The 25,619-nt window shown below is 40.3% G+C and overlaps 1 protein-coding gene across 1 annotated transcript in view; it reads right to left on the bottom strand.

Moving 5' to 3' along the window:
- Positions 1–25,619, bottom strand: part of WDFY4 (WDFY family member 4) — a 112,280-nt gene that overhangs the window by 61,365 nt on the left and 25,296 nt on the right. Inside the window, exons 14-36 of the mRNA XM_058810186.1 lie at positions 22,599–22,813; positions 21,626–21,726; positions 20,455–20,662; positions 20,109–20,185; positions 19,209–19,427; positions 18,034–18,218; positions 14,877–15,108; positions 12,812–12,963; positions 12,228–12,339; positions 11,926–12,116; positions 10,274–10,426; positions 9,881–9,954; positions 8,933–9,094; positions 6,677–6,768; positions 5,722–5,821; positions 4,705–4,910; positions 3,974–4,143; positions 3,484–3,609; positions 2,883–3,044; positions 2,573–2,770; positions 1,468–1,585; positions 729–886; positions 39–277 (exon numbers count right to left, since the gene is read on the bottom strand). Of these exons, the coding sequence (XP_058666169.1) occupies positions 39–277; positions 729–886; positions 1,468–1,585; positions 2,573–2,770; positions 2,883–3,044; positions 3,484–3,609; positions 3,974–4,143; positions 4,705–4,910; positions 5,722–5,821; positions 6,677–6,768; positions 8,933–9,094; positions 9,881–9,954; positions 10,274–10,426; positions 11,926–12,116; positions 12,228–12,339; positions 12,812–12,963; positions 14,877–15,108; positions 18,034–18,218; positions 19,209–19,427; positions 20,109–20,185; positions 20,455–20,662; positions 21,626–21,726; positions 22,599–22,813 (3,650 nt within the window). The remainder of the gene's footprint in view (positions 1–38; positions 278–728; positions 887–1,467; positions 1,586–2,572; positions 2,771–2,882; positions 3,045–3,483; positions 3,610–3,973; positions 4,144–4,704; positions 4,911–5,721; positions 5,822–6,676; positions 6,769–8,932; positions 9,095–9,880; positions 9,955–10,273; positions 10,427–11,925; positions 12,117–12,227; positions 12,340–12,811; positions 12,964–14,876; positions 15,109–18,033; positions 18,219–19,208; positions 19,428–20,108; positions 20,186–20,454; positions 20,663–21,625; positions 21,727–22,598; positions 22,814–25,619) is intronic.

Raw genomic sequence — 25,619 nt, 5'->3', positions numbered from 1 at the left:
ACAAATATAAAGAATCATAATGAGATGAACACTTGTACCTGCCCGAGTTCAGCTGGCAAAGGCAGTACATCAGGCAGATGACAAAATTACTATTTGAGTTGTAAGTTGCAAAGATAATGTCCCACTGCTCTTGCAGGACAATGAGAGTATTCAGGACATTAAACTGCTCAGGCAGTGATTGTTGAGGTCTGGATAAGCAGTATAGGATGGCTCTGTTTAAGCAGCTGTACAGGGCACTGAGGAAAACTTCCTTTTGAGAAACAGAGCTTTCTAAGACCTGTGAAAACACAAAGCAGCAGTTACTTGGCTTGCTCAAAGAACTTTCTCCCCAAGGACCCACTCCTCCCGCTTCATTTAAACTGTTGGAAACTTATTTCAGCAAAATTCCCCTGAACTACCTGTTTCATAAAAATTCTATTTTTTCTGTATTTCTGCTGAAGTACCCATAACTGTGGGGATTAATTTATTAATTTATCCTAGTTCAGCAAATGTGTACATAGCCAGCAAACAGTGTCACAAGAGAGTTAACTGTCCTTTCTTTATGCTGCACCATTTCTCTCTAATTTCAATTTACAGCTGTTATGTTCTCATGCAAAAAAACCCAGGAATAAAAACAATCACCAAATGGAGTACAGCCATCTTCTCCAGAATTGCAGTATCATGACCTCAGTGTAAAAAACCTGCATGTTACAGCATGTTAGAAGTTGGAGAGAAGAAAAGTGACTCACACACATAATCTGTTTGGCAATGAAGATCAGGATTTGCTTGGGGTCAGCCACAAACATTCTGCTGCTCAGTTTCTCAACCAGTTTCTGAGCAAAATAAGCAATATTCATCATGGATAGGGGTGCAGCTGATTCTGAAGTACCCTGAGGATCAGTGTTTGCTGGAGAGGATATAAGAGGGTTGATTATTGCAGAACAAGAGGAAATGAAAAAAAAGTGAAATGTGAGATTACCAGAGCTGAGAAGGAACAGTCTCATTCCATACTATCTCAGAGGTGGGACATGTCTAAGAAAAAAAGTCCCTAGGTATAGTAGAAACACCTTACTCAGATTGGAAATGACAGTCCCATCTTAAGCATGGAGGCAATCTCACTAAAATGCTGTAATGAAGAACTGGTTTAACTAACAACTCAGAAAGGAGAGCAGTAACATCTAAGTTAATGGGGCTGTTTCCAGAAGCATTCAAGGATGAACCTAGGTTTCTTTCTATATATTCCCTTTCTAATATTCAGAATCTCTTCTCAAAAAGAAAAAAGGAAGATGCTCTCCAGAAAAATTATACAATTACAATAACTGATGCAAACTGGCTTGCAATAATATAGAATGGACAGTGCAGCCTGTTGAGCTGGACTGTCATTCTAGCTGTTGTTTCCAAACCTTTCTAACAATGACACCTACATGCTAAATACCAGTTACAATGATATTTAAACAAGAGTTAAACAATCTGATTCTCACCACTCACCTCTTGGTCTCATTTTCCCCTCACTTTGGATGGCAACCTGAAAGACATCCATAGCAGACAGCAGAACTTTTGTCTGAAAAAGTCTCCTCTGCTCACTGGTGGCATCTTCTGGAGAAGCCTGTACAGTGATGGCACACATATTAGTACAGCAGGAAAACAGGAAATCTGACTCAGCTTCACTTTCAGCAAGAGTGCATATGTGGACAGCTGCTGGACAACAGATGAGATGGCAGAACTTCATTACCAGCTGGAAAACAAGGAAATCTTACACAGGACTGCACCATCTAGCTGACAGCCAGCACTGCCACCCTCTGCACGCTGAACAGAAACAAGGTTTTGTAAAGGGCCAGAATTGGCTCACAGGTTCTCCCCAAGAGGTCTTGTGGTCAGGGGCACCGAGCTCCCAGGATTCAGACAACCAGAAATCCAAATTCTATTTTAACTGTATCAAACTTCAGGAGAGTATATGTAAAACTTTAGGGAGCTGGTGATCCACAAGAGGATTTAAGTCATTAAAATTGCAGTCAAGCTTATTATAACAACTTAGTAATTACTATTCGTATTACTAAGCTAAGTCTGCATCAGAACCCACACCTGGGACACCTGAACTACTGACAATTTGGAGCTGAATCCTAAATTTTTAATTTTCCCCTTTCTTCAGACTGCTCTGATTCTCTAGAGCGCTTAGAGTAGTTGAAATCTATTATCCAGACTCAGCTGTTACAGCTTGTATTAATCTGTACTTACAGTGGAGACAGGATTTTTTTTATTTGAGAACTGAGATTTTCTTATCTCAAAAATCAGTACACAGGATGCTCCATGTGACATTTTTGGTTCTCAAATTCAAGGGGTGCCCTGATGACAAGCAGGTATTACTAAGGAAAAGGATATTTTTTCACACTTTCCTTTAATATTAAAGATTGCCTGAAAAATTTCTGTTTTCCAGGGACAGCATTTTCTTAGTTCACATTAATGCAGAGGAATTAGAGAAGTCCTTTCCTTTAGTCACTGTTAGCACTTTTGTTACTAGGTCACTAGAAGGATATGTCCTGTCCTTCCACCCCCAGTGCAAGGTAGAACAGCAAAGCCTGCTGATGAGATAAACCTCGAGAAGCAGCTCAAGGGGGTGTCCTTGTTTGCTTGCTGGGATGTTGAGAAGACTGTCCATCAGGAGGACTCGCACGAAATCCCACACTTGTTTCTTGGCAGGGTGTGGTAGCAGTGGGAGAGAGGAGGGGTCAGCACAGCCTTTCCCTTCAGTAATGGCTGGACCATCAGGGGCCAGGAGGCCTTCAGACCCACCCTGTGAAAGCAGATAGCAATGCATTTGCACTCAGTCTACTGTACATTGATTTTTTTCCTCCTAGTGACCGATCTCTGATCAGAAGAGCTTATGCTGGCTCCTGTGCACATACCTTGGGTGATCCTGAATGAAAAGCAATCATAGCCAAAGCTTTCAAGAAGTCAGGACAGTGCCACACAGGGTCCTGTGTATAACTGTGATAGATCAAGCACAGAAACTCGATAACATTCCCTGGATAGGCAATCGCCCAGGAGGCTTCTGCATCTGCAATAGGCTGAACAGACAAATGTGCATCTGGTCAAGGCAGCATTCCTCTCATTCATAAAAGCTATCTTTGTAAAAGCTTATCTTTGTTCCTCTTCAGGTATTCCTAAGCAAGCATGACACAGCCACAAATTCAGACAAGGCACCAGTAGCCAACCCCACGTTGCAGACTGAAGATACACCCAACCAGAGTCATCATCAAGAACGAAAAAACCGAGTGCTGTTGTGGGCAAGAGGTGCCTCTGGTCTCTCTCAACCATGAGCCCATCACATCCTGTGCTACATAACCAGGGCAGTAGTAGTTGTGCCCCCTGTTCAGTGTTGCCCTCTGAGGACAGAGCAGGACTAGGGATTACAGGGATTACAGGCACAGGCTGTCACCAGCATCTCTCACACCTGGGCTCTTTATTCAGCCACTCACACTGTACTGTCCTTGCAATGACACTTACCTTGTCCACAGTGAATCTAACCATTTCCAGCAGTAACACAGCTGCCTCTGCACACAAACCAGATTTGAGGACATTCTCTCTATGGTGGTGCTGCAAGATCCACTGCAACATAGACTCAAGATCTTTCTACACAGGAGGAAAGATTTCATTAAGAGATGGGAATTGTACATGATACAATTTACATGACAAGAACAATGCCTACTCTCTCTACATCAGAACAAAACCAACATGTGTCTACCTCCAGCAGTTCCTTCCTCTCCTATTAAGTTTGTAACATTTAACACCTGCATGAACAAGGTTGTTCTGAACGTAAATTTTCTTAAATAAAAGTTAATTAACTTAATTGAAAAAGTATGAATAGTTTTTATTATTACAAAGCCCAGGTAGGGTTGACATGCCTGAAAATCATCTCATGGAAAAGGGCATAAAATGTCAAAACAGTAATGCAATAGCAGCTTCAGGTGCCTGTCTGCTATTTTTTTTTTCATACCTTGACTGCTTCAGGTGGTTCAGATGGTGGAGTTGCCAGAAAGAGCTCTGCCACAACCAAGTAGATCTCAGGGATGTGAACATGATCAGTGAGACATCTTTGCAATACAGAAAATCCAAAAATCAAGAAGTAGCCATTGTCAGACACTGGAGGATGACTTTTTAAATTATCTTTAAAGGAAAAGAAAATGAAAGTGTCTAAAAATGAATGTCATATCAGCAGAAGGATTACTGACACAATTTTATACTTGTCTCTGTCCCAGAACACAGTAGTCTGCTAGGCTGCAGTATCAACAGTTTAAAAAACACCTCCAGACTAACAGATAACAATTTTTACCACTATCACTTTTGTTAAAGGGCTTTCTCCCTGAATTGTTCTTCTTCCTTTCTCAGATCCCCAGGTCTAATTATCAAAAAGCAGGCTGAACAAATCTTTAAGAAACAATTCAGAACAAGTTGATATCTGAACACCTTACAGGCTTATCGGTAGCCTGATTTTGTGCAACACAAAAAGGTCCATCTAATCAGAATTGCTAATTACCTGCAAGGGAGAAGTAATGCCTTCCACTTTTCAGCACAGAAATGCTGAAGTACCAGGACAAATTTGCCCTAGAAAGTAATTTTAACTCTTGGTCTACTGAGATCAGTGGGAATCCTCCTATCATGTGCACAGTGATTTTCTATCACTGTGCTGGATAAAGGCAGTGTTTTGGAATGGTAAACAGCACATACCCATTAGGATGTTCAACCCTGCAGAGCTGTTTTCCAGCCAACGCCCAGCCACTATCCCCTCCTTGAATTTGTTCAGCAGCAAACGATTGTGCAGGAAGCACAGGAGCAGTTTGATTCCCAGGACAACTGTGCTGAAGTGCAGGTAGCTCTGTGTGAACAGCAGAAACCAGTCTGGCCCCAGTGCCAAAAATGTCTTTTCTTTTTCCCTAGGAAAAACAGGTAAATGAAAACACATGGAAGGAAACGATGGAAGGCAGAAAGGAGGTATTATATAAGATTATCTTGAAGTGATTTAGAACCTCATGTTTCTCTAGGAAAAAAAAAATCTCATTAAAGGTATACCCTTAGAGAATCACAAAGATGTAACCACAGGCTCATCCACACAGCTGAAGTCATTCAATTCCTGCTACATCTAACCTTCTACTGCTGTCAGGCAAAACAGTTCATTAATGTCAAGCCCCTTCTGAGGGTGTGTATCAATAACCAAGGCAAACGACGTCACAGAGCAGATTTTTCAAGCTATGAAATTCAAAATTCTGGTTTAAATTTTCAAGTCCAAGATGTGCTAACTAATAAAAATGCACAATTACAGCTCCCAGCACTATGAAATCTGCCTTTCAGTTATGAAAGGCAGAATTATAATAATGGCATTCTGATGGTTCCGATAGAGCAGGGCAAGTAATCCCACATTAGATTGACTTGATTTTCAGAGACGGATTTCAGAGACAGGGGTTTCTTCAACCTCTGATATACAGCAGAAGCATCAATATCCAAGCTCCCCCTTCACTGTATTTTCTAAAAACATGAGACTTTCAAAAATGGATATAACATGTGTTATCAGACCACACAGCTGTGTGGATGCCAGATAAATCACTGACAAAAAAGTCTCTGAATCCAGTCTGCTCTTACTTAGTATTTGTTGAAGTTCAAATATTATCAGTGTGTTTAGTCCTGGTTTAGCACTAGGACGATGAAAAATCTGGGAGAAAGAGACACTTCCTAAACGTTTCTACTTACTCAGAGGACAGCTGAAGTTTGTCTGAGCGTATTACATCTAACAGCATCCTCAGTAGCTGGTTTCGAAGACAGATTGTCCTTCCAGATGTTTGGTTTAAGGCTACAAATATCAGAAAGCAATAAAGAATAAAGAACAGACAAAAGATGCTCCATTGTTCCATTGCTTTGGTGAACAATTTTGTTTGCACCCAATTAGCCCCACAGAAGTACTTCTATCTGGTTTTTGCAGAGTAAAACGATGCAGATGTCAAATTTTAGACATAAGGATTCCTGCTAACATAATAAACAACCAGTGCTTACATTGCCCAAGTACTCTCTCTTAAAACTCATTAACACTGCATGGTGAACAATATCTCAGGTTAACTAGAGAGAGAAATATAAACAGGCAATCTGACTTGTATTGCCCAGCTGAGATGTCTATTTACAAACTGCAGTTCCCACTGTCACCTCAATATGATCTGTTGTTTAGAGGTGCAGTAACAATAAAGCCTCAACTGAAAGATCCCAGTGAAAGGGCCAAATGACTGGATGCTCCTCCACATGAACCTGACAAATACACAGCCACTTTAAGAGGTGCAGAGCTCCTCATTATTATTTGCTACAACTGGAAATGTTTACAGAAAATCCAGGATGTCCATTGAAATTTTATTCCTTGTAACAGCCTAGTAGGTTGGTTTGGGGTTATTTTAATTTAATGTCCTTTCTCTCTGTGTATATCTGAAATCCAGCATTGTGTTGGCTCTGAACAATGCAGCAAAATACTGCTGGTTTATTAGCAGAGAGAGAGCAAAGGGTCACTTCAGTGCAGCCTGTCCCTTTCCATATGAAGGAATTTGAATTTTGTCTCTTCCTGCAGCAGAAGGCAGAAGCACTAATATTGCAATTAGGTCCTGGGGGAGGAGGGAAATCCTGTAGTTGAACTATCACAACAAATACCCCAAAGGCAGCTCCTTACCTTCAGTGGGCCTCTCAGCCACACTGTCCTGGTAAATCTGATTTTCATCCACAGAAGAAGGTTTCAAGGTGTAAACAAGGAACAATCCAATCCTAGCAGAGAAAGAGTGAAGCAGTTGTGGTCAACAGAAAGATATTAATTTACTTACTTGGAGGTTATATGCAAAGCTGCATACTGGTTAACAGTGACTAAAGAACCACCATTAGAAATTCTAGCCACTTCAGAGATAGGATGAAAACTCCATAAACTAGGAAGTAAATTAAAAAGTCACAGACTGTGCTGTGTTGGAAGGTAACCACAACGATCATAAAAGCCCAACTCCTGGCCCTCAGCAGGACAATCCAAGAGTCACACTTGTGCCTGAGAGCATTGTTCAAACACTTCTTGTTCTCTGTCAGCCTTGGTGCTGTCACCACTTGCCTGGAAAACTGGTTCCAGTGCCTGACCACCCTCTGGGGGAAGAGCCTTTTTCTAATACCCAACCTGAACCTCCCCTGACAACTTCAGGCCATTCTCTGGGGTCCTGTCACTGTCACCCCAGAGCAGAGATCAGTGTCTGTCCATTCTCTTCCCCTCAGAGGAAGCTGTAACTGCAGTGAGGTCTGTCCTCAGTCTCCTCTTGACCATGCTGAACAGACCAAGTGACCTCAGATCTCCTCATCTGGCTTCCCCTCAAGGCTCTTCATCCTCATGGCCCTTCTTTGGATGCTCTCTAATAGTTTATCTTTCTTATATTTTGATCAATGAAACTATCTAAAAACAAAGTAAAATATATTCTGCTATGGAAACATTTTCTCCACTTTACAGGTCTTTCACCAAGAGGAAAGGATTACTGAGTAAAGCACTCAGTTTATATGAAAGATTCTGAGCAGCCTGTGGCATTGTAATTTCACTGCTATTACCACTTGGCTTCCAAGTATATAGAGGAGAACAGAGAAACTTTAGCCAGTCCACAGTGAGGGGGACTGGCTTCCTTTTTTCACCTGTAGTTTATTTTGACACATTAGCTGGTTCTAAGGATAGAAAGATTAACGCGATATATACACATTTAGAGAAAGTGCACAATCTCCTCCTGCCCACAAGAAGGATATTTCTTAAGGGACAGAACACCAGTTGTTCTGCAGGAATAGCCCACACAGCAATTCCCTCTGGAAGCCCAAATCTGGGACCAGCAGAAGCTCCAGCACCTCTCAGTGCTGCTGAGAGCCTGTTGCAGTCTCTGCTGTCCTGGGGCCAGAAGAACAGGGACAGAGGGCTGTCTCTGCCCACTCTCAGCATCCATGGGCCTGACAACTAATCATGTTATCAGGGAATAACAAATCATGATTATTTAAGAAAAAAATTCCCATTCACACTCTTAAAATACGACTAATTTGATACACTAAATCCACAACTCTCACCTGTCTCACCACCTATATGAAAAAGAACAGACTAATTCCTACAAGCCCAGGGTAGGAATATATACATAAATAATGTATATCCAGGAGCATACAGTCACAAAAGAGCTGGAAAACACCAAGTTCTTGTATGAGCTTACTCCACAGTTAACTATTAGAGATGCTCATACTCTCCAACAGAGCAAAAGGCAGCGTCCATAGATTTGACATGCAACTCTGTTTTTACATTTTATTAAAACAGAGCTTTAGAAATAGAGCTTCCATCTGTGCAGTGCATTTCCCTGGGAATTAGGTGGCTACAGCCAGCACTATGTGGACCTCCCTCAGTTGATATCTTGCAGGTTGATACAATTAGGCTGTGAATATAAAATGAAGCAGTTCTCGCATTCTGTGAAGAGCAAACAAGGATTTAAATGATATGCTTCATGAAATCCTGACTAACATAACTGATTGAAATTCAGGAACAAAAAGGATTGTTACTGGGATATAAGCCAAACCAACAGGATTAGGTACACTGTTCTTTGGGGCCAAATTGTAATACTGTAGTGATACTTTAGGGACAAGGCTTTAATGAAACTAAATATTAAGTACATATTTGAGTAATCCCAGTCATACCTACAGAACTGTCTGTGCCACCATTATAACAGGAATCACCATATTCATCTTCACACAAATATAAGGTTGGAGTGAATGATAAAGTTTTTCATCAATTTTTCACCAGGGGATCCTGCAGTTGCCAAAGATCTGGCATTCTACCAAAGACAAGGTGAGGGAAGCTCTACTGTCAAGCTCTTTCCAACACTAGCACAAGCATAGCTCATCTGCAATCTGAGGAAAAGCTATAGGCCTTGAGGGTTACCTGAGAACATCCCTTGTATTAAAGTATCCTTTCAAGAGATGGGACAGGATAGTGCAGGCCACAGTGATCTTGGAGCTGCTGATTTCAGGATCATTGAAAAGGAAAACAAGCTTGGGCACCATTTGCACCTGGTAGGCAATTGCAATGTTCTGACACGCATCTCTGTAAAAAAAAACACAGGGACTATTAAAGGTTTCTACTAGAAATGACTAAATTTGCAGAGTTTCAGCTAAAAGGATTCTCAGGTTGCACTGATACTTTGCACTTTTGGCTTCTAATACTGTCTTTATACCATTTAAAACATAGTCAGACAAATTGAACATGTATCAGTGATGGAGATGGGAAGACTACTTTGTGTGTTCTACTCTTCTTTTTTGCCCTCTCCCCCACAAACTGCTGCATTCCAACAAACTCAAAGAAAACATTACTGCATTTTCAAGCAGCAAGTTGGTAGCAAAAAAAAACTATTCCTGTAAAACTTAGCAAGGGGAACCAGACAGCTCTGCAAAAAAGTAGGAATCTAGCTTTACTCAGTCCCTCTGCCATGCTTTGTCTCTTTAAACACATTCAACTCCAGTCCAGGTGATTAAGAATATTGATAAAGGGGTTGTGTTTTGATTTTAAACACAACTTCAATAATATATAGAAAAAAAAATTCATAGCCAATTCAAACATTAAGATTTCCCCTCCCCAGCAGATATTTAAACTTGCATTGTACAGCAGCGGTTCCACATGAACCAGGTAACCAGATATTTTTTCCCAGGCTGTCCCCCAAGGGGTTGATCAAATCACTAACTCCAGGCTTGAAAGAGCAATACATGAATGATTCACTCCCAGAATCCTCTGATTGCAACTGGGATTAGACCCTTCATATCCACCTCAGAGTTCCAGCTTCAGGTTAAAGATGCATTTTCCCCTCAGGTTTCTGATTGAAACAGAAGTTTATACCTGGAGGACTGCAAGATCTCCACAAGATGGGAAAGAAGAACAAGGTCAAGATTTTCTGGTGCTTTCATCCAAAGCTGAAAGAAAGGAAAGCAGAGGTTTTACTGCTCTGCTGAGCTGCGAGAACAGTAGCTGCATCGAGAAACTGTTAAAACTATTTGGGTAGGAGAGCATTATAAACTTTGAGTGTTTCTGTAATGCAGCCTGCAGGCACTGGGCAGTCCCTGCTCGTGCAGGGAGCTGCAGCTCCAGTTCTAGCCCTGAGCATCAGACCCTCGGGAGTGTTCCTGCAGACCTGGGGGCCCACAGTGTGAGATGCTATGAACAAACCAAATCTTGTATTATAAAGCCATCTTTAATACAGCCAAACCCACAGAGCAATATGAACAGTTTTACCTCAAAGTTGCAGAGAACATACTGGAATGCACTATAATTCTTGATGACAGAAGACTCAAAGCCCAGCTCAGCTGTGCCCACTAAGGAGAATATTAACTGTAAAATCCTGTTGTTTAGCAGCCGAGTTTTCCTCTTCAATAGATAGCTCAGCAACTGAAAAGAGAAGACTGAATAAGTATCTGCCAAGTATAAATCTCTATTTAATTCAAGACCAACATATAGTTTAATCACACGTAGCAGTCATGCATGCATGCATTTTGCATAAGCATCATGAGGAAAATGAAGATTTCAGTCCAGACATAAAATTTCATGCAGAACGTCTAAGGATGCATTTTTGAAGGAGTTGGCAACTCTGTGGCATTGAACAGGAGGAAAATATGTGCCATATTATGTTGAATGGAAATAGACAGACAAATATAACTGTAAATAACCACAGTAGTGTTCTATGCTATTCTATTCTTAATGGATGTATTTTTAATTGCTTATAAATGATGTTAATTTAAAAAATAATAAATTTTACCTCCCCAAATGAAAAACATTAGTGAAACATGGCCAGTTTCTCAACTGAGCCTACCTTTGATTATCCAACAATTCCTCCATAGTGTGAGATGAATGTTCAGAAAGCCATTACATTTTGAGCAGGTTGGGAAAAATAGAAATCAATTTGAAAATACATATCAAGACATATATTACTTGGCTGTTAAAAAAAACTTCACTCCATTGCAATATAATGATAACTTGGAGAGAACACTATGTAGCAAAAAATCAAAAGAACAGCTCATACCCAATACAAAGACAGGCATTGACCTACAGGAAAGAATTGGGCAAGCAGTAGCTAAGTAGGATAAACATATTCATATAAATTGTGATCAATTGATGAAAAATTTGCATGTGGGGAAAATGGAAGGTTTATAATAAATCATTAATTTAACTCTAATGTTGAGGGTCTTGTTTGGAACCTGCTATATTAAAGAGTCTTGTCTGTTCCTTCAGAGCTCTCTGCTTCACCTACACAGCACAAAGTAAATGATACTAAACTGAAACTTCATACTTGAGACTCAATCCATCCAATATTACATATTTATACTTTACATACAACCAAAATCTTCAATCTGCATAGCTTTCAGGTTTAAAAATTAATTTGGGACCGACCTAATCGATGCAATTCAGACAGCACTTATTTACATCAGCACAACTCCTCATACACAGTAAAGACTGAGCCATAGTAATTCATTGTCAGCCCTACACTGGGCAGTCTGTAAAGAGCAATCTTAGGCTGGATGAGCCAAGGGGACAAAGGAAAGCTGCCTGACAAGTGGTCTTTTGTGTGTGGGACCAAGTGTGTTGGTAAAAGGTGAAGAGTGGGTCAGTCACAAATCTGCTGCTCTGGCTTACTTAGTGTATTAAATCATGTCTGACCAAGAGGCATCTGCCCTCACATTTCCTTCAGCAGAAAACTGTTAGAGAGGCTCCCAGGAGCTGTGAGCACAGGATGTAGACCACCATCCTCTATCCCCCTCCTAACTTGCTAAGTTCCAACCACACGTGGCTAGAGTCAGGATATGTTTGGTTCGTTCCCACTGACAGATTTGGGGGTAAATATCTACAAGGGAAAGCCTATAACCAGGATGAATGAACAAAAGTGTGTCTACCTGGTATCCGTGGATGTGCCTCATCAGTTTTGCACTCAAGGGGCTGCTGTTGAGGATGGAGTTGAGGACTTTGACAGCTGCATACATGGTGTGGTCATCGTGGGCCTTAGCAATGAGACCCAGGAGAATGGCAGGGCCCCCAATAAAGTTCAGGCTGGTGGCTGCTGGGGAGGACTGGAACACTCTCACCCCTAGGAAATTGCACTGTTACTCTACCAGGAGGTCACACAGACAATCTATTATTGGACAGAATAAAGCTTCACTCTTAAAAGAATATTAATCATTAAGACAAGTGCATTTACCATATTGGCCCACAGCAACTGACCCAATGGTCCTCAAGGAACCTGAGAGGTGTCCAGCAATATTCTTAGCCAGGAATATTGGAGTTGAACTGTCCCGAGAATTAATCCCCATCTGAAACAGATAAAAGGCACTTTAGGAAAATTTTTGATAGTATCAGGGACACTAAAAAATGAATGCTCTAATAGTTTAAATTATTTTAATAATTTTAGACTAATAAGTGATAAAAATTTGATTGTAAGGACAAATATTCACCCACCAACAACATCCTTCAATGCCACTACTTTCATATATCAATAGACCTGGTATTAGAAAGAACAATAGAATAGCATGTAAAAAGTCCCTGTGAAGACATTAAGAAAACACAGACTGAAACAAATTATGCTAAAATCTGAAAATTATGGCTTCTGTTCCTGTTTCAAAAAATGCTTTTAATAGGTGAAAATTAACCTATGAGTAGAACAAAGTTAAAGAATGGAAAAAAGAAATTTCTGAAGGTACACAGCTAAGACAAAGTCAGAAATTTGGCTCTAGGAAACTGATTAGAAGCTAGAGAAAGCTTGTTTAAGAAAGGGAAATTTGTGACCTCTTTGGCAATCAGCCGACCATCCACTTCATTGTAAGAGCTCTTTATATCTTGGACTGTAGTGAGAGATGAGCACACGGCATTGATTCCAAAAGAAATCTTCTCTTCTGCCACCAGAGGTGCGACGATACGATCACTGCACTGGTCCTCACCTAAAACAACAAAGGCTGTGAATGTCTGAAGGAACTTCACTGTGCCTTATGCAAGACAGGAGAGAGGCAGGTGAAAAATAACTGGAGGAATGTTTAGGAAATAATTTTACTTTGTCTTAACTATAACCATGAAAAAGCATTCACCCTTTGCAACACAGGCCATGGCAGCTCGCATCACCAGCACATGGCTGCGTCCCCTGGTAGCTGCTTTGCCTTGATTCTGTATCCTCTCATAACATCTCATGGAGCTCAGAAATGTCCATAATAAACCCCTCTCTCTGCCCACACAGTATAAACAAACTTTCTGGACACAGAAAACATTTCAGAGGCCTTCTGTTTCTGAGAACTTTATTGGGGTACTCAAAACAAAGATTTGTGTGGAAGGAGAGCAGAGGCAAAAGTTCAGGGCTGCCAACTCACAACATTTGGGAAACTTTTCAATAGTACCAGGTTCAGCAGTTTAGTATGAAATTCTCTTATGCATTTCTTTAAAGAATTTCCTATTCATTCTCACACTTGGAAAAACTATATGTATCTTTATTAAAAAAAAAAAGTCATGTTGTATTTTTAACAGTTTTATAGACTGGGAAAACAGCTGACTTGCAAAACTGTTTACTAATGCTGGTAACACTGCCCTTTTAGACAAAAAATTAGTTCACACACCACATGAAGATTGACTATAAATAAAATGCCTCAAGACTGTGTCACCTTCCAGCAGCACTTGGTCTGCAGACTACGCCTCTGCACAACTTGAGCTGATTAACAAGAAGCAACGAGATAGTGGGGAGACAGGACACACCACCGCCAAAAACTCCCACTGCTGTTTGCAACAAGGTCAAAAACCCATTTTAAGGGGAAAAAAACCTCACTGTAGTATTTGGAGGGATTGTATAAAACTTTTTAGTCAAAATTTCCATTTGCCTGAGTTTCTTTGGATGTTTTGATGGAAATAGGGAGAGTGCAGAGAGAGTGAGATCATTTCACAATCAGGAGATCACATCTTATATGTTGCTCAGTGATCTCCCCTAAACAGGGCATCCCTAGAGTCACATGGCCACAACCTGTGATTAGTACTGAAGTCCATCTGGGAAGAACTATGCTGAAAACAAGCCCCCAGACTTCATAAAGTCCCAATGATTCAAAAAATCAAATCCTTCTGACTTCTAAGGTAATGTTTTTATTTCAGAGCTGTATTTTGACACCATTTCTCTCTCAATAACCCCTTCCCACACTTGACTTGCAACTTTTTGTGTATATTTACAGCATTCTGTCAGATGGAGTAGTCTCAGACAGTGGTTTTGTATTCTTTTAGGCTGGAGTATGACCAAGAAAGATTATTTTGTTGTTTTCAAATGAGAAATGGCCATCCCATTTCATCCTAAACTCTAGCATGGAGGGGAATGCACTACTTGTTGAACAAAGAGTAATCAATAACTGAAATGTTTTGTCTGTCTGTTTAATAATTGAAGCTAACAGCATACTTTAGTTAAAAAGCCTCTTCATTAAATTGAATGTAACTTACTCCCCTGCCCCTCTCTCTTATTCTGCAGGCATTTGCAGTTAAACTCCATACTTCTCCTTCTGCCTTTTCCCCCCCGTTAATACAGAATGCCTCACTTAAAGCTTCTGCTTTAAAGTTTGTCCAACAGAAATCACAACCTTGCAACTCAGGACATGCTGTCCCTCTTTAGTCTTCATCTCTCTCTGCTGCTTGATTCCTACCCTTCTGTCCAATTCACAGAACATTACAAGATCCTCATATATCTCACTACAATCTTGTACAACATTCAGTAATGCCATTTTCCAGACTTTTGAGTGATCTCTAGACACAGTTGGAACACTAATAGAAGATGAAAAGAATAGAAAGAACACTGCTCTAACAAACAGTGGCAGTTATGAGAATTGTCACATACCTTGAAGCTGTACTGCTTGGAAGTTGCTACAATACTGAGGGCCAAGCTTAATAATAACTTCCATGGTTTCCACAGAAATGGCTTCTTCAAACAAGTGTGTAGGACCAAGGCGCCAGGTCAAGGAGGACTTGTGTTTCCAAATGCGAGGGGTGGCTATGTAGCCGTAGACATCAACAAAGAAAGAGGGATCCATGGAAATGCAGCTACCTGGTAAAGGCTGGAGATACTGCATCTGCAACAGAGGAGGAATTCACTGGGGGGATCCAGTGCACTCAGGGTGCCCTGGGGTCTTGTCCCTGTATGGTGCTGCCTGCCACCTCTTTGCTCATTGAGGTCTCAGCTGTGTAACACAATCATACTGGGCCTGGCTCAGCTGCAGCTCCTTCTCCCACAGCAGCCTCACAGTGCTGTGCTCTGCCCTGGCAGCTACAGAGGGGTTGGGAACACACCAGAGCTCTGGCTCTTACTGAGCAGAGCTGGCAGCATCAGCTCTCCAACACTGCCCTCATCAAGGGGCTGGGGGAGGGAAAGATCCTGGGAGGGCACAAAACTAGGCCAGCTGATCCAAATTAAAAACAAATATTCCATACCATATAATGTCAATGTAGACATATAAGCTAAGGAAAGGAGGAGGAAGGGAGGGAATTCATTATTTACAATGCTTGCCTCCTATACCTACTGCTCCATGTGCTGAAGACCTGCTTCCCAGGAAGTGACTCAACAGCAGTCACTGATGGGAAGTTGAGAATAAACCTTTTTATTTTTTTTTCCTCTTTGCTTGTGCACATGAACACTCACTTCTGCTTAAATAAACTCAACATACAAGCCATTTTCCATCTCACTTTCCCTCCTCTGTCCAGCTGGGAAGGGGAGTGATACAGCTGCTTTGTGGGCACCTGGCATCCAGCCAAGGCCAACCCAACACAGCAATTATTAAGTACCGTTAAGAAATTGGACTTTAAGTACTGTAAACATAAGCATTTTGAATGTTTAAGCCAAATTATTGTTCCAAAAACACAGTAAAAAGAATTGCAAGTATTGGCAAAGGAAAACCCTGTCTTGACTCCAGACATATTTCCTTTCCTAACTTCATAACCCTGACTGGGACATTCAACACAGAAAGGCAAGTTACAGTTACTTTGTACTGGCATTAATGGAGAATAAGCAGTGTTTGAAGAGTGTAGATTGTCCAATTGCATCAGTGAGCTTCAGCGGAACTAACATTGTTTAGAAAACAGGGCCATTTTTTTTGGGTACCTGAATAATGATTTGGCCTCCTAAACTGAGTCTATTTTATTTAACTGTAGAGGAAGTAGTTGGAATTTTTGGTAAAGAGAAACTATATTGTACTTTGGGGCTTAGCCCTGTCTTTAATAATTTGTTGCCAGGATGGGAGACTCCAAGCATTTACTGGTCTCTGACTACTGAGATTTAGAAAACAGGGATGGTCAATATTAAGAGGCAGGAGTTGACACTTCAGTGAATAACATTAGACTTGTTGCAGCACAGTAACACACCCCACTCCAGCTCCACCAACTAAAAATATCCTTTAGTATTGTTAACAGCCTTCATCCATTTCTAACTTCTTAGGCCATCTTTTCTTCACTGTACATATCAAGATGAAGACTTACATTAACCAGTGAGCCCAACACTGGGACAATCTTTTGTTTACTAAAGGATTATTTTATTCATATGAACTGTTTCACTGAATGTTAAACACACTTGTTGTGAATTCTTTCATCAATTGCAATGTTTAGGCCTAGTTTTATTGATGACTTTCAGTCTCATTTGAAGGAAGTCAAATTGAATTCAATTTTCATTCTTGAAATGGATATAGGTCCCAAAAGGCATTTATAAGACAGATGATTTTTCTCAAGTATGGGAAAGAGAATACTTGGAATTAAACAGGTTGTGTTTACAACAGTGAGCTTTGCACATGCTGAGATTGAATTGAAATATGGGAACAAAAAGGAGACCAAGATTAAAAGTTTCAATTCATAAAAAGATTCTACTCAAAAACCAAAAAATCCACCACACCAACCAGAGATAAAATAGCAAGAACAGGCTGCATTTTCTACACTGTATTCAAAATCCAAAAACAAGACCTCTGAAATAGTAAGAGATTAACTGCAAAACCAGGAACATGATGATATTAATAATAGAAACCAGGGGCTATTCTCATTTATCTTGTAGATTATGAACCCTTCAGGTACATTTGGATTACTTTTTCCTGCTATTTCATCCAACTTGTGAATTGACTGCTGCGTGACAAAAATCACGAGAAATTGCATATTAGGGGAACTGCCAGTACACCAATATTAGCAATGAACGCATGAATTGATATCATCTGAACAACTAAACCTGAGGAACACCTATCTGTTCCTGAGTGCTTAGTGTGCTAGTGAGAAAAAGACCACTGACTGATTGTTCAAAGGGTGTAGGAGAAAGAGGACAGCTTGACCAAATAAGATATAAAATAATACATGACCAAATAAGATGCTTGAGGAAACTCCTCCCACCTTTGGATTCAGCAAAGAGCTGACCAGTCACAGCAGCTTATTTTTGTGTGACCTTTCCACTTTTAAGAGCTTTCTTGAAAAGAAGGAATGGAGACTCTCTGTGTAACTCATCATCTTTGCAAGTTTTAGCCTAAATCCAAGTCATCCTTGATTTAGGGCTCTCTGGCCACACCTTGATGTGAAGTACACTTTTTATAGCTGACAACCTCTGCAGATGTTAGGTTTAAACTGATAAATCCTCTGAATCACTAGTAAACTCAGAAAATGTTGACCTAAGGGTATAAATGAATTCCAGCAACATAACCCTGAGCTACCTGCATGCCAAGTGTCCCCAGCTCTAGAGGAGCATCACCACACAAATTGGCCTGGTTTTCTACATGCTGAAGGGGGAGAGAAGAGCAAGCGCAAAGCATCAGTATGAGCAGAGAACACAGTTCTGAAAAGCAGCACAAGTACTCCCTGTTTTGTACACATTTCTGACTCCACTCACACCCAGCACAGTGGCATGTGTTAAAAGTGTAAATCACCATGCTTTGAGTTTCTCAGATAATTACTGAAATCTCATGGTATTGGGAGATGGAAATGAAAAGCAAAGCAAGGCCAAAGCCAGGCACAGGATCTATGCAGAGAGCCTTTACCTTTGCAGAGCCAAGCATCTGGCCATTTATATAAGCTGACACAATGCAGTTCTTCTTTGCTTCCTTAGCAACTGTCACTGTGAGGTGATGCCACTGGCCAGTGACCAGAAGTTTACCACAGCCAAACTTGACTTGCCTTGGAAATGGGGAGGGATTTAGGACCTCAGCCTCAGGTTCCATAATATCTGTAACAGCAAAAAAAGCGATAAGTCAGCAGAAAGTTTCTCATCTTCACCTGCCTCTGGAACACAACTTTCAAATGTGACAGGAAGAACATGACATTCTGTGGGTACAGCATGCTTTGATGCTATTAGGTCTAAATTCTTTAAAACACTGCCCAAGGTCTGTTTCAGGACCTACAACTTGCACAGCTCTCAAGATGCCTCCAGCATACAACATGTCACCCTTCCAAATAACACCTGCTGTCTGCCTTGATGCTGCAAACCTGCCCTGAACTAGGACAAACCCAGCACATTCACTAAGAGGAGAACCCCTCTGTATATTTACAGAGTTAGCTGACACAGAGAAAAAGTCCCTAGCAGATCCATGAGATGACAGAAGTCTCTATATTAATTTGTAGCTTTTATGAAAAAAGGCTGGAATTTTTATCATTATCAGAGGCAATCAGAGCACTCACACAATGTCAGCTGTTCATCAAAGTCCCAGCTACTATTCCCACATCATTTCCAACCTCCTCTGGAATACTCAATCAAATTTACATTTGAAGCATCTACTCAGTAAGGAAAAAGGGTATAAATATCAGCAGGGAACAATATTAACAGACTGGCATAATAGAAAACATTGTGAAAGCAAGGAGAGGAAATTAGTTGTTTCATTAGGAAGCAAGATCACTCCCCAAATCCTCAGTCCTACTCTCCAAACCTGCTTAGTGTCATACAAAACTGAATTGTTCATGCCCAGTCTCCACAACTGCACTCCAGAATATAAATGACACTCAAAAATTTTCAATTGAATATTGCAGTAATTCACAGTGCCTACAGCAAACTTAAAAATTAAACACGGGCAACAATTACAATCATGACTGGATTCAAGAAGAAAACTGAAGAGAAATCTCATTAATATTCTGGGTACCTCAAAGAAGAGGAAATTTATTAATGAAAAATTCCAGATAACAAGAAGACACAGCACTGCAACTTGACTGAAAAGAGCCTTACCAAGTGGCTGGAATTCTACTTCCTCTGTAGAAATGACCAAAGAAAGGTCCTGTGGGAAGAAGCTTACAGAAAAGCAAACAAATTCTTGCTCTGCTCTTGACATGTGTCTGACAATGGTAAGGAAGCGGAGTGGGTGGCTGCTGTGCACCAAGCCAAACTTGCTCACCAGGAACCAGCAGGACAGTGTCAGGCCACTGGAGGGAGGGAACGTCCTGCTGCCTGTGGACAGGAGCAAAAAAGCATTAAGCAAGTTGCTTTCCTTGTGCAGCCATTAGCAAACTGCTTTTCATTCTTCCATACCAGGGAAGAACCATCATTAGATTATGGAATTTAATTTCTATTCTGTTGGACTCCATTGCCTGCATTCAATATCACAGAGATTGTACATATGACTCTCTGCGCATGTATAAATGGCCTAAAGCTGACTGATGGGAAATGAGCACTAGATCTCCATGCTGTGGAGCAGATGAATTAGCAATCTCTGAGCTAGAAACAAGTTCTCAAATTTCACAAAAACTCAGGAAGCAAAAGGTTCAGCCATTTCCCAGTCCACCCAATAGAGTATTTTGTTGTATAGGAGAATCCCATTAAGTGAAAGATACTATTCCTTCCATAGATCACCCTAAAATCTGGTGACTCTTACTGGCTAAGACTGTTTTCTTAGAAGCCTGCTTTAAATTTGTATTGCTAATATTCATTCATCACAGTATGAAGCTGCACCCAATTCCCCATTTTGCTGAGCAGTACAAGCTTTACAGTTCAGAGCTGGTCTGGGACACAGAGACACAAGTGTTTTGGAACACACAGCTTATGTGCTGCCCTTTCTTACAGCTGTTGAATATTTTCATTGGGGCTCAGAGTCAGTGCTCCCAGAAGCTGTAGGTGTGTCACAGTGCTTACCTATGCCAGTCCCTCCTGAGACAGATTGGTCTGCACTGGATCCCATGACAGTGGCCAAGGTAGGCAGGTATAAACACCTATAAAAAAGCAAGCAAGAACCCTTCATCAGAAACAAAATCATCCCTGAGGGTCACCAGTAGCCTCTGGTACTGCAGGATCATGGTAGCAAGGCAGAGCGGAGGCTGTCAGCAATAAGACAGTAACAAAAGGTACTGGCAACATTGCTGCATGGAAGGTAGCCAGAGGATATATAGATTAGGATGAAGAGAGAAGTGAATGGTTACTGTGCTCAGAGTAAGGGTTGGAGACCCCAGAGCAGCTAAAATAAAAGCCACAGCAGCAATACCCATAGCCTTCCATGGACATGTCAAACTCCACAAAGGATGGAGCCAAAGCAGCGCCGTGCAGCTGGAAGTTCCGAGGGGATGTCATGGAGATGAGACTCATGGCAGTCTGGAGTGCCAGTGCAGATCCCTTAGACAGCCAAGGAGAGCTCCTGACAGGCACAATGGTCTGAGGATCAGATTTACTGCCCACCACACTCTCTTCTGAACCTGAAAGATGAACACAGTGCCTAACCAGATCAATGTCTGCAAGTCATTTTCCAGCCACAGGTATTGCCCATATTCTAGGTATCCCTGCTCAGAACAGCACTTCATGCTCTTGAGATAACACTACCTCAGCAGCCCACAGAAATCCTACAGCAATACAAAAAATATTGCACTGAAGACATTTTAAAATCGGAGGTTTTCAGGAGATCCATAGTCATATTTTTGCCATATTTTCTTCCCACACATCTTCAGGCAGCTCCAGAACTCTTTTTATTAAAAAATATCCTAAACCCATTGGTTTCATTCTTCTTAAAGACCATTCATTCAACTGTGCTGTAACAGAATAGTCCCAAGCAACACACAGTAAGGATTTGAAGAATGACTGCAAAGAGCATAAGACTCAAATACAGACTATGCTGTATCAGGTGTCTCAGGCATGAGACTGGTTTAAGCACCAAATACTACTCTATAAATACTACTACAAATACTATTGTAGCCTCTCATCTATAAAATACATTAGAGCAGAGAAACGACTCAGACTGCCTGCATAAGCATAAGGTAGATTATTAGGATATGCTAGGGACTACAAAAAGCAATGCTCTTTATTCCCATGCTTATTCTCTTTCTGTCTGTAAATCACTAGAAAAATATGCTGCAAAACAAAGGAGACACTCCCCTTGGTTTGTAGAATATTAGTGTTTTTATAAACCATGTCCATGTCCGATCCAGCAAAATCTGAGTATATACTCAGCATCTAACTTGAGAAAAGATTTAATTTGATCTCTGCTAGCCATTAGATCAGCTCTCAGTGTTGGTCAAGTACCATCCAATTGGGGAAATACCCAGTGAAACTCTTCTAGGCATACTCCAGCTTCACAGGGACTGTCTTGGAGCAACATACTCAACAGCAGTTTCCAGTCATTGCAGAGGAATCTCTAACTCAGCCCCTGTTCATTGTGTGCTTACCTGCATTAGCTAAATCACTCCCCTGACAGGAAAGGACCTTGGTCTTGTTTGTGCTGGGTCTAGAAGGTACTAACTGAGAACCTCCCAGCCACAAAAATTGCCTAAAAAAAAAAAAAAAAAGCCATTTCAAAAAAGGAAAACAAGCCAGACACTTGGAGTCACAGCAACCATGCAAATAGAACTTAGACTTCTTGAGAGCAATTTATTTTACTAAACACCGATTTTTAAAGACATCCCAAATAGAACAGAAGAAACCTTTTCCATTGTAGCAACACAAATATTTTGCTTGCTTTATATTTCCTTTCAAGATTTTCATGTTGAAAAAAAATAACAAAGATTGCTTTTCTTCATCGGTATTTTTGAATGGTTCTAATTTTTCAGGGAAAAAGAACTATGGGTCAGAGATTTTTATGGAGTGATTTTTTATAAATCCTATTCCCTATTTGACTGAAAGAAATACAGTCTTCCACTGAATATATTCTTCTGCACTCTGGTAGCTGTTAGGTACTGTAATATTTAGCACTTGTCAGCATTATTGAATTAAATGCAACCTCGAACAGGAAACAGCACATGAGGAAAAAGGATGCACTTTTTATTTTTGCATCTGTCATTGACATGGATCTGAGACATGAGGAAGTCATTTTTACTCTGCAGAAAACAGCTTCTCCAGGAGAGAATAAATACCAGGAGAGAATAACCCTGTTTGTTTTACAGTGACTTAATTAGTTCATTCATAAGAGGCTTTATAACCCCTGCAGTGATGATGCAGAACACTACAGACACACACCATCTTCAGGAGTCATTTAAGCATATATCCTGCAAATCAGTGAGGAAGGAGGATTAATTGGGACTTGAACGAAAAGTCTGAGTCTTGCTGAATTAGAGCTCTACGTGAAGCATCTAATTATTTACTAAACTTTGCCAAAAAAAGCACCACTAAAGCAAATTGCTTCCATTAGACACAATCTTATACCTTAACACATGTGGCTCAACAGCCTGTGATGCAAGCTTCTCAAAGACCCTGGTGAGGGGCAGGTGCAGGGGGTGGCTGTCACTGCAGAAAGCATCCTGACAGGAGGTGATGACTGTGCTCAGCAGGCCACACTCACACATCACCTGACGGCTCTTCTCTGACTTCACCAAGGACTGGATATGATCAACCAGAGCACACTGGATCTCCTGGGAAAGCTGAAATGGACACAGAAGTAAAGTCAGAGAGCTGGAACTAAACTGTACAGGACAACTGATTTATTCTGTTTTAATTTGTTTTTCAATTGTCAAATCCCTGAGTGTTAACATCTGGTCCAGAAAAGAAGCCCCTGAGGCAAGAGGCTCAAGCAGAACTGCATGGCTGTTCTATCAAGCTCTGCACTAAAACAATGTGCATATATTCATCTGAGCAGCTGCCTGGCCATCCACAGCTCAGCTTTCCTGCCTCGTCTCTGTGGCAGTGAAGGAAGCAAACAATCAGCTGGCATTCAAAAACAAGGCATCACCACCAAGGACAGGTTACTGGGCATAAGCTGCAAGACCAACACAGGAATTCAGAATATATATAACAATAAGCCCGTGGAGAGCAATATTGATATGATCTCCTCTTCATTCTAAAAGCACTGTTCTTAAAGAAAACTGTATCAAGCAATGTCATGAAACAATTTTAAACACTTGTCTATATGATCTGCTGAATTGAAGCTTTGCTTCATTATTGCTTCTTAATGATCTTTAAGTCTCTCAATTCTCCTAAATTATCTTTAGAGCAATTAGTTTCCAGTTAGGAATGCATTGTACCCCATTGACCTAACTAGATTTCATGTAAAAGTAACTGGATCATATATTTAAACACAAATCTTACAAAGATTAATTATTCCCTATTTCAAAGAGCTTTCAAATTTTCTCACATGATGTTCCAGGAAATAGACATGCAAACTTTTAAAAAAAAGGACAACAATACGGACAGACACACAAATAAAGGCAATGGGATTTGATTTTATAACATGAATGAGAAGCAACCAGATTCAGAATAAGCTTAAGTGGAAAGAGGAATTGAGCTCTTTTTCATTCAACCAGACAAAGCCAACACAGGACAATTTCAAAGCCAACACAGGACAATTCGTGTTCAAAGTGCCCCCCGCTGCAGCACTTAGAAAACAATACATCCGTTGTAACATACATACTGTTTTTGCAAACTCAACTAAATTTGTCATATCTGAAGGGTGTGTTCTTTGTATAACATTTCCTAAGGGTGAGCTCTTTGGATAACATTTTCTTCTCTCTGAAGGACTATTCATTGCCAGGGACATACCTTTCACTGTGCATAGCATTACACACAGAAAGCATCCACCAGACTAAACTACATTATTTCTGAGTGTTTACAAGTTCCAAAACTTTTAAAATCTTTTAATTAACATTTTACTTCATTTCTGACTATATGCAGGAAAATATGTGTAAATAACACTAAACAGAGGATGTCACGGGTCTTGACTAAGTGAAGCAACTGTTTTATTCCAAAATAAATCCAATAAAAGCATAATGGTGTACAAAAAGATTGATTGTTTTCATTAGCCTAGCAGCTCTGTCAATACCAATATTGCTTTGTTTTGAATAAAATGAGCTGTTTTCATGGATTTTTGTTCCAGTAAAATGAGATTTTAGCGGAAATATTAAAGGTGGCCAAGAAACCATGCTGTGTATTTCTGTGTGCATGGATTGATTTTCTTAACACTTATTACTTGCACTGTGAATCAGGATATTGAAGGTGCAGTTAGAATGCAGCTGAGCTCTGCCTCAGAGTTTTAAGGGCAAATGTCACCTAGCAATTTGTCCAATCTGCTTAAGTAATTCCCAGATTCTTTCTCCTAAGAGCCCATAGTTTCAAAACTTGGTAGCTGAATTTAATTCCCTGTTATTCGTCTTCAGGTTTTTCATGCTATTTTCAAGGTATGCAAAAATGATGAACTTTTGTCACTGTGCATTCACTTCAAAAGGATGCAATTTCTTTAGATTGAAGAACAAAATAGCAATAATTATGTGTGCAGAAATACCTGAAAAATTTAACTTTTTTAACACCTAAAGGGAGAACAAGTAATTTAGCCTAAATTTAAAACAGGGATAAGTGTCTTTTTAAAAAATGCAAAATCCTTATTGATGTTGATTTCACAGCAGTGACTACGACAGCAGCTCATTATACAAGAGACATGGACGAAAACAAAAAGGAAAAATCCAGCTGTGGAAGCAATAGTATTACTTAGCAAAAGTGTAAATAATTTACATGATGAATTGTGTGAGGATTATTTTTTGTTGGTATTCAGAAGAAACCTGCCAGGATGATGAGACAGAACTGAAAAAGCTCTTATTCTCTTCTAAAAAATTCTTTCCTTTCCCTTACCCACTTTTGTCAGATCTAGATGATCTCTGTATCTGACATTACAAATGGGAAAGATTTGTCATGACACTTTGGAATCTTAAAATTTCAGTCAAGGATGACATATGTCTGAAAGGAAACATCTTTCTTCTCAAGGTAGAAAATACACTGTGAATATCCTGGGCCACATATCTGAAGTGGATGGGAACCTGTCTCTATTTACAAAGTGTTTGAAACATTTGCAAGGCAATCTTTCATCACTGAACAGACAACATATTAATGAAAGGAAAATCTATCTTGTATGTGGTCAAACAACAGAGTCTGATGGAAACAGGCTTAGTTCCAGTCATAGGCATGAACATGAGCAATGTCCTCTAAATACAACTTACTGACTTGAAAACTGCTTACTGACTCAAACCTCTTGGTCAGTTTAAAAGTTTTAAGCAAGTTTCTGGACCCATAAAATTCAAATTATTTTTTCTCATGCCTAGCAATGGCAGGAATATACATCCACAAATTTATTGTCTTCAGCTCTTAAATGTCAGAAAGTATAAGGAAATGGCTGAAGTGCAAAATCACCTGTTTTACTGTCTGCTACTGGGTTTTCTACACTGACAGGTTCAGCATTGATTC

Source organism: Ammospiza caudacuta, chromosome 9 (genome assembly GCF_027887145.1).
Source record: "Ammospiza caudacuta isolate bAmmCau1 chromosome 9, bAmmCau1.pri, whole genome shotgun sequence".
Taxonomy (NCBI): Eukaryota; Metazoa; Chordata; class Aves; order Passeriformes; family Passerellidae; genus Ammospiza; species Ammospiza caudacuta.
Note: the sequence above shows the minus strand (reverse complement) of the source record. Positions and strands in the feature narration are given on the sequence as shown.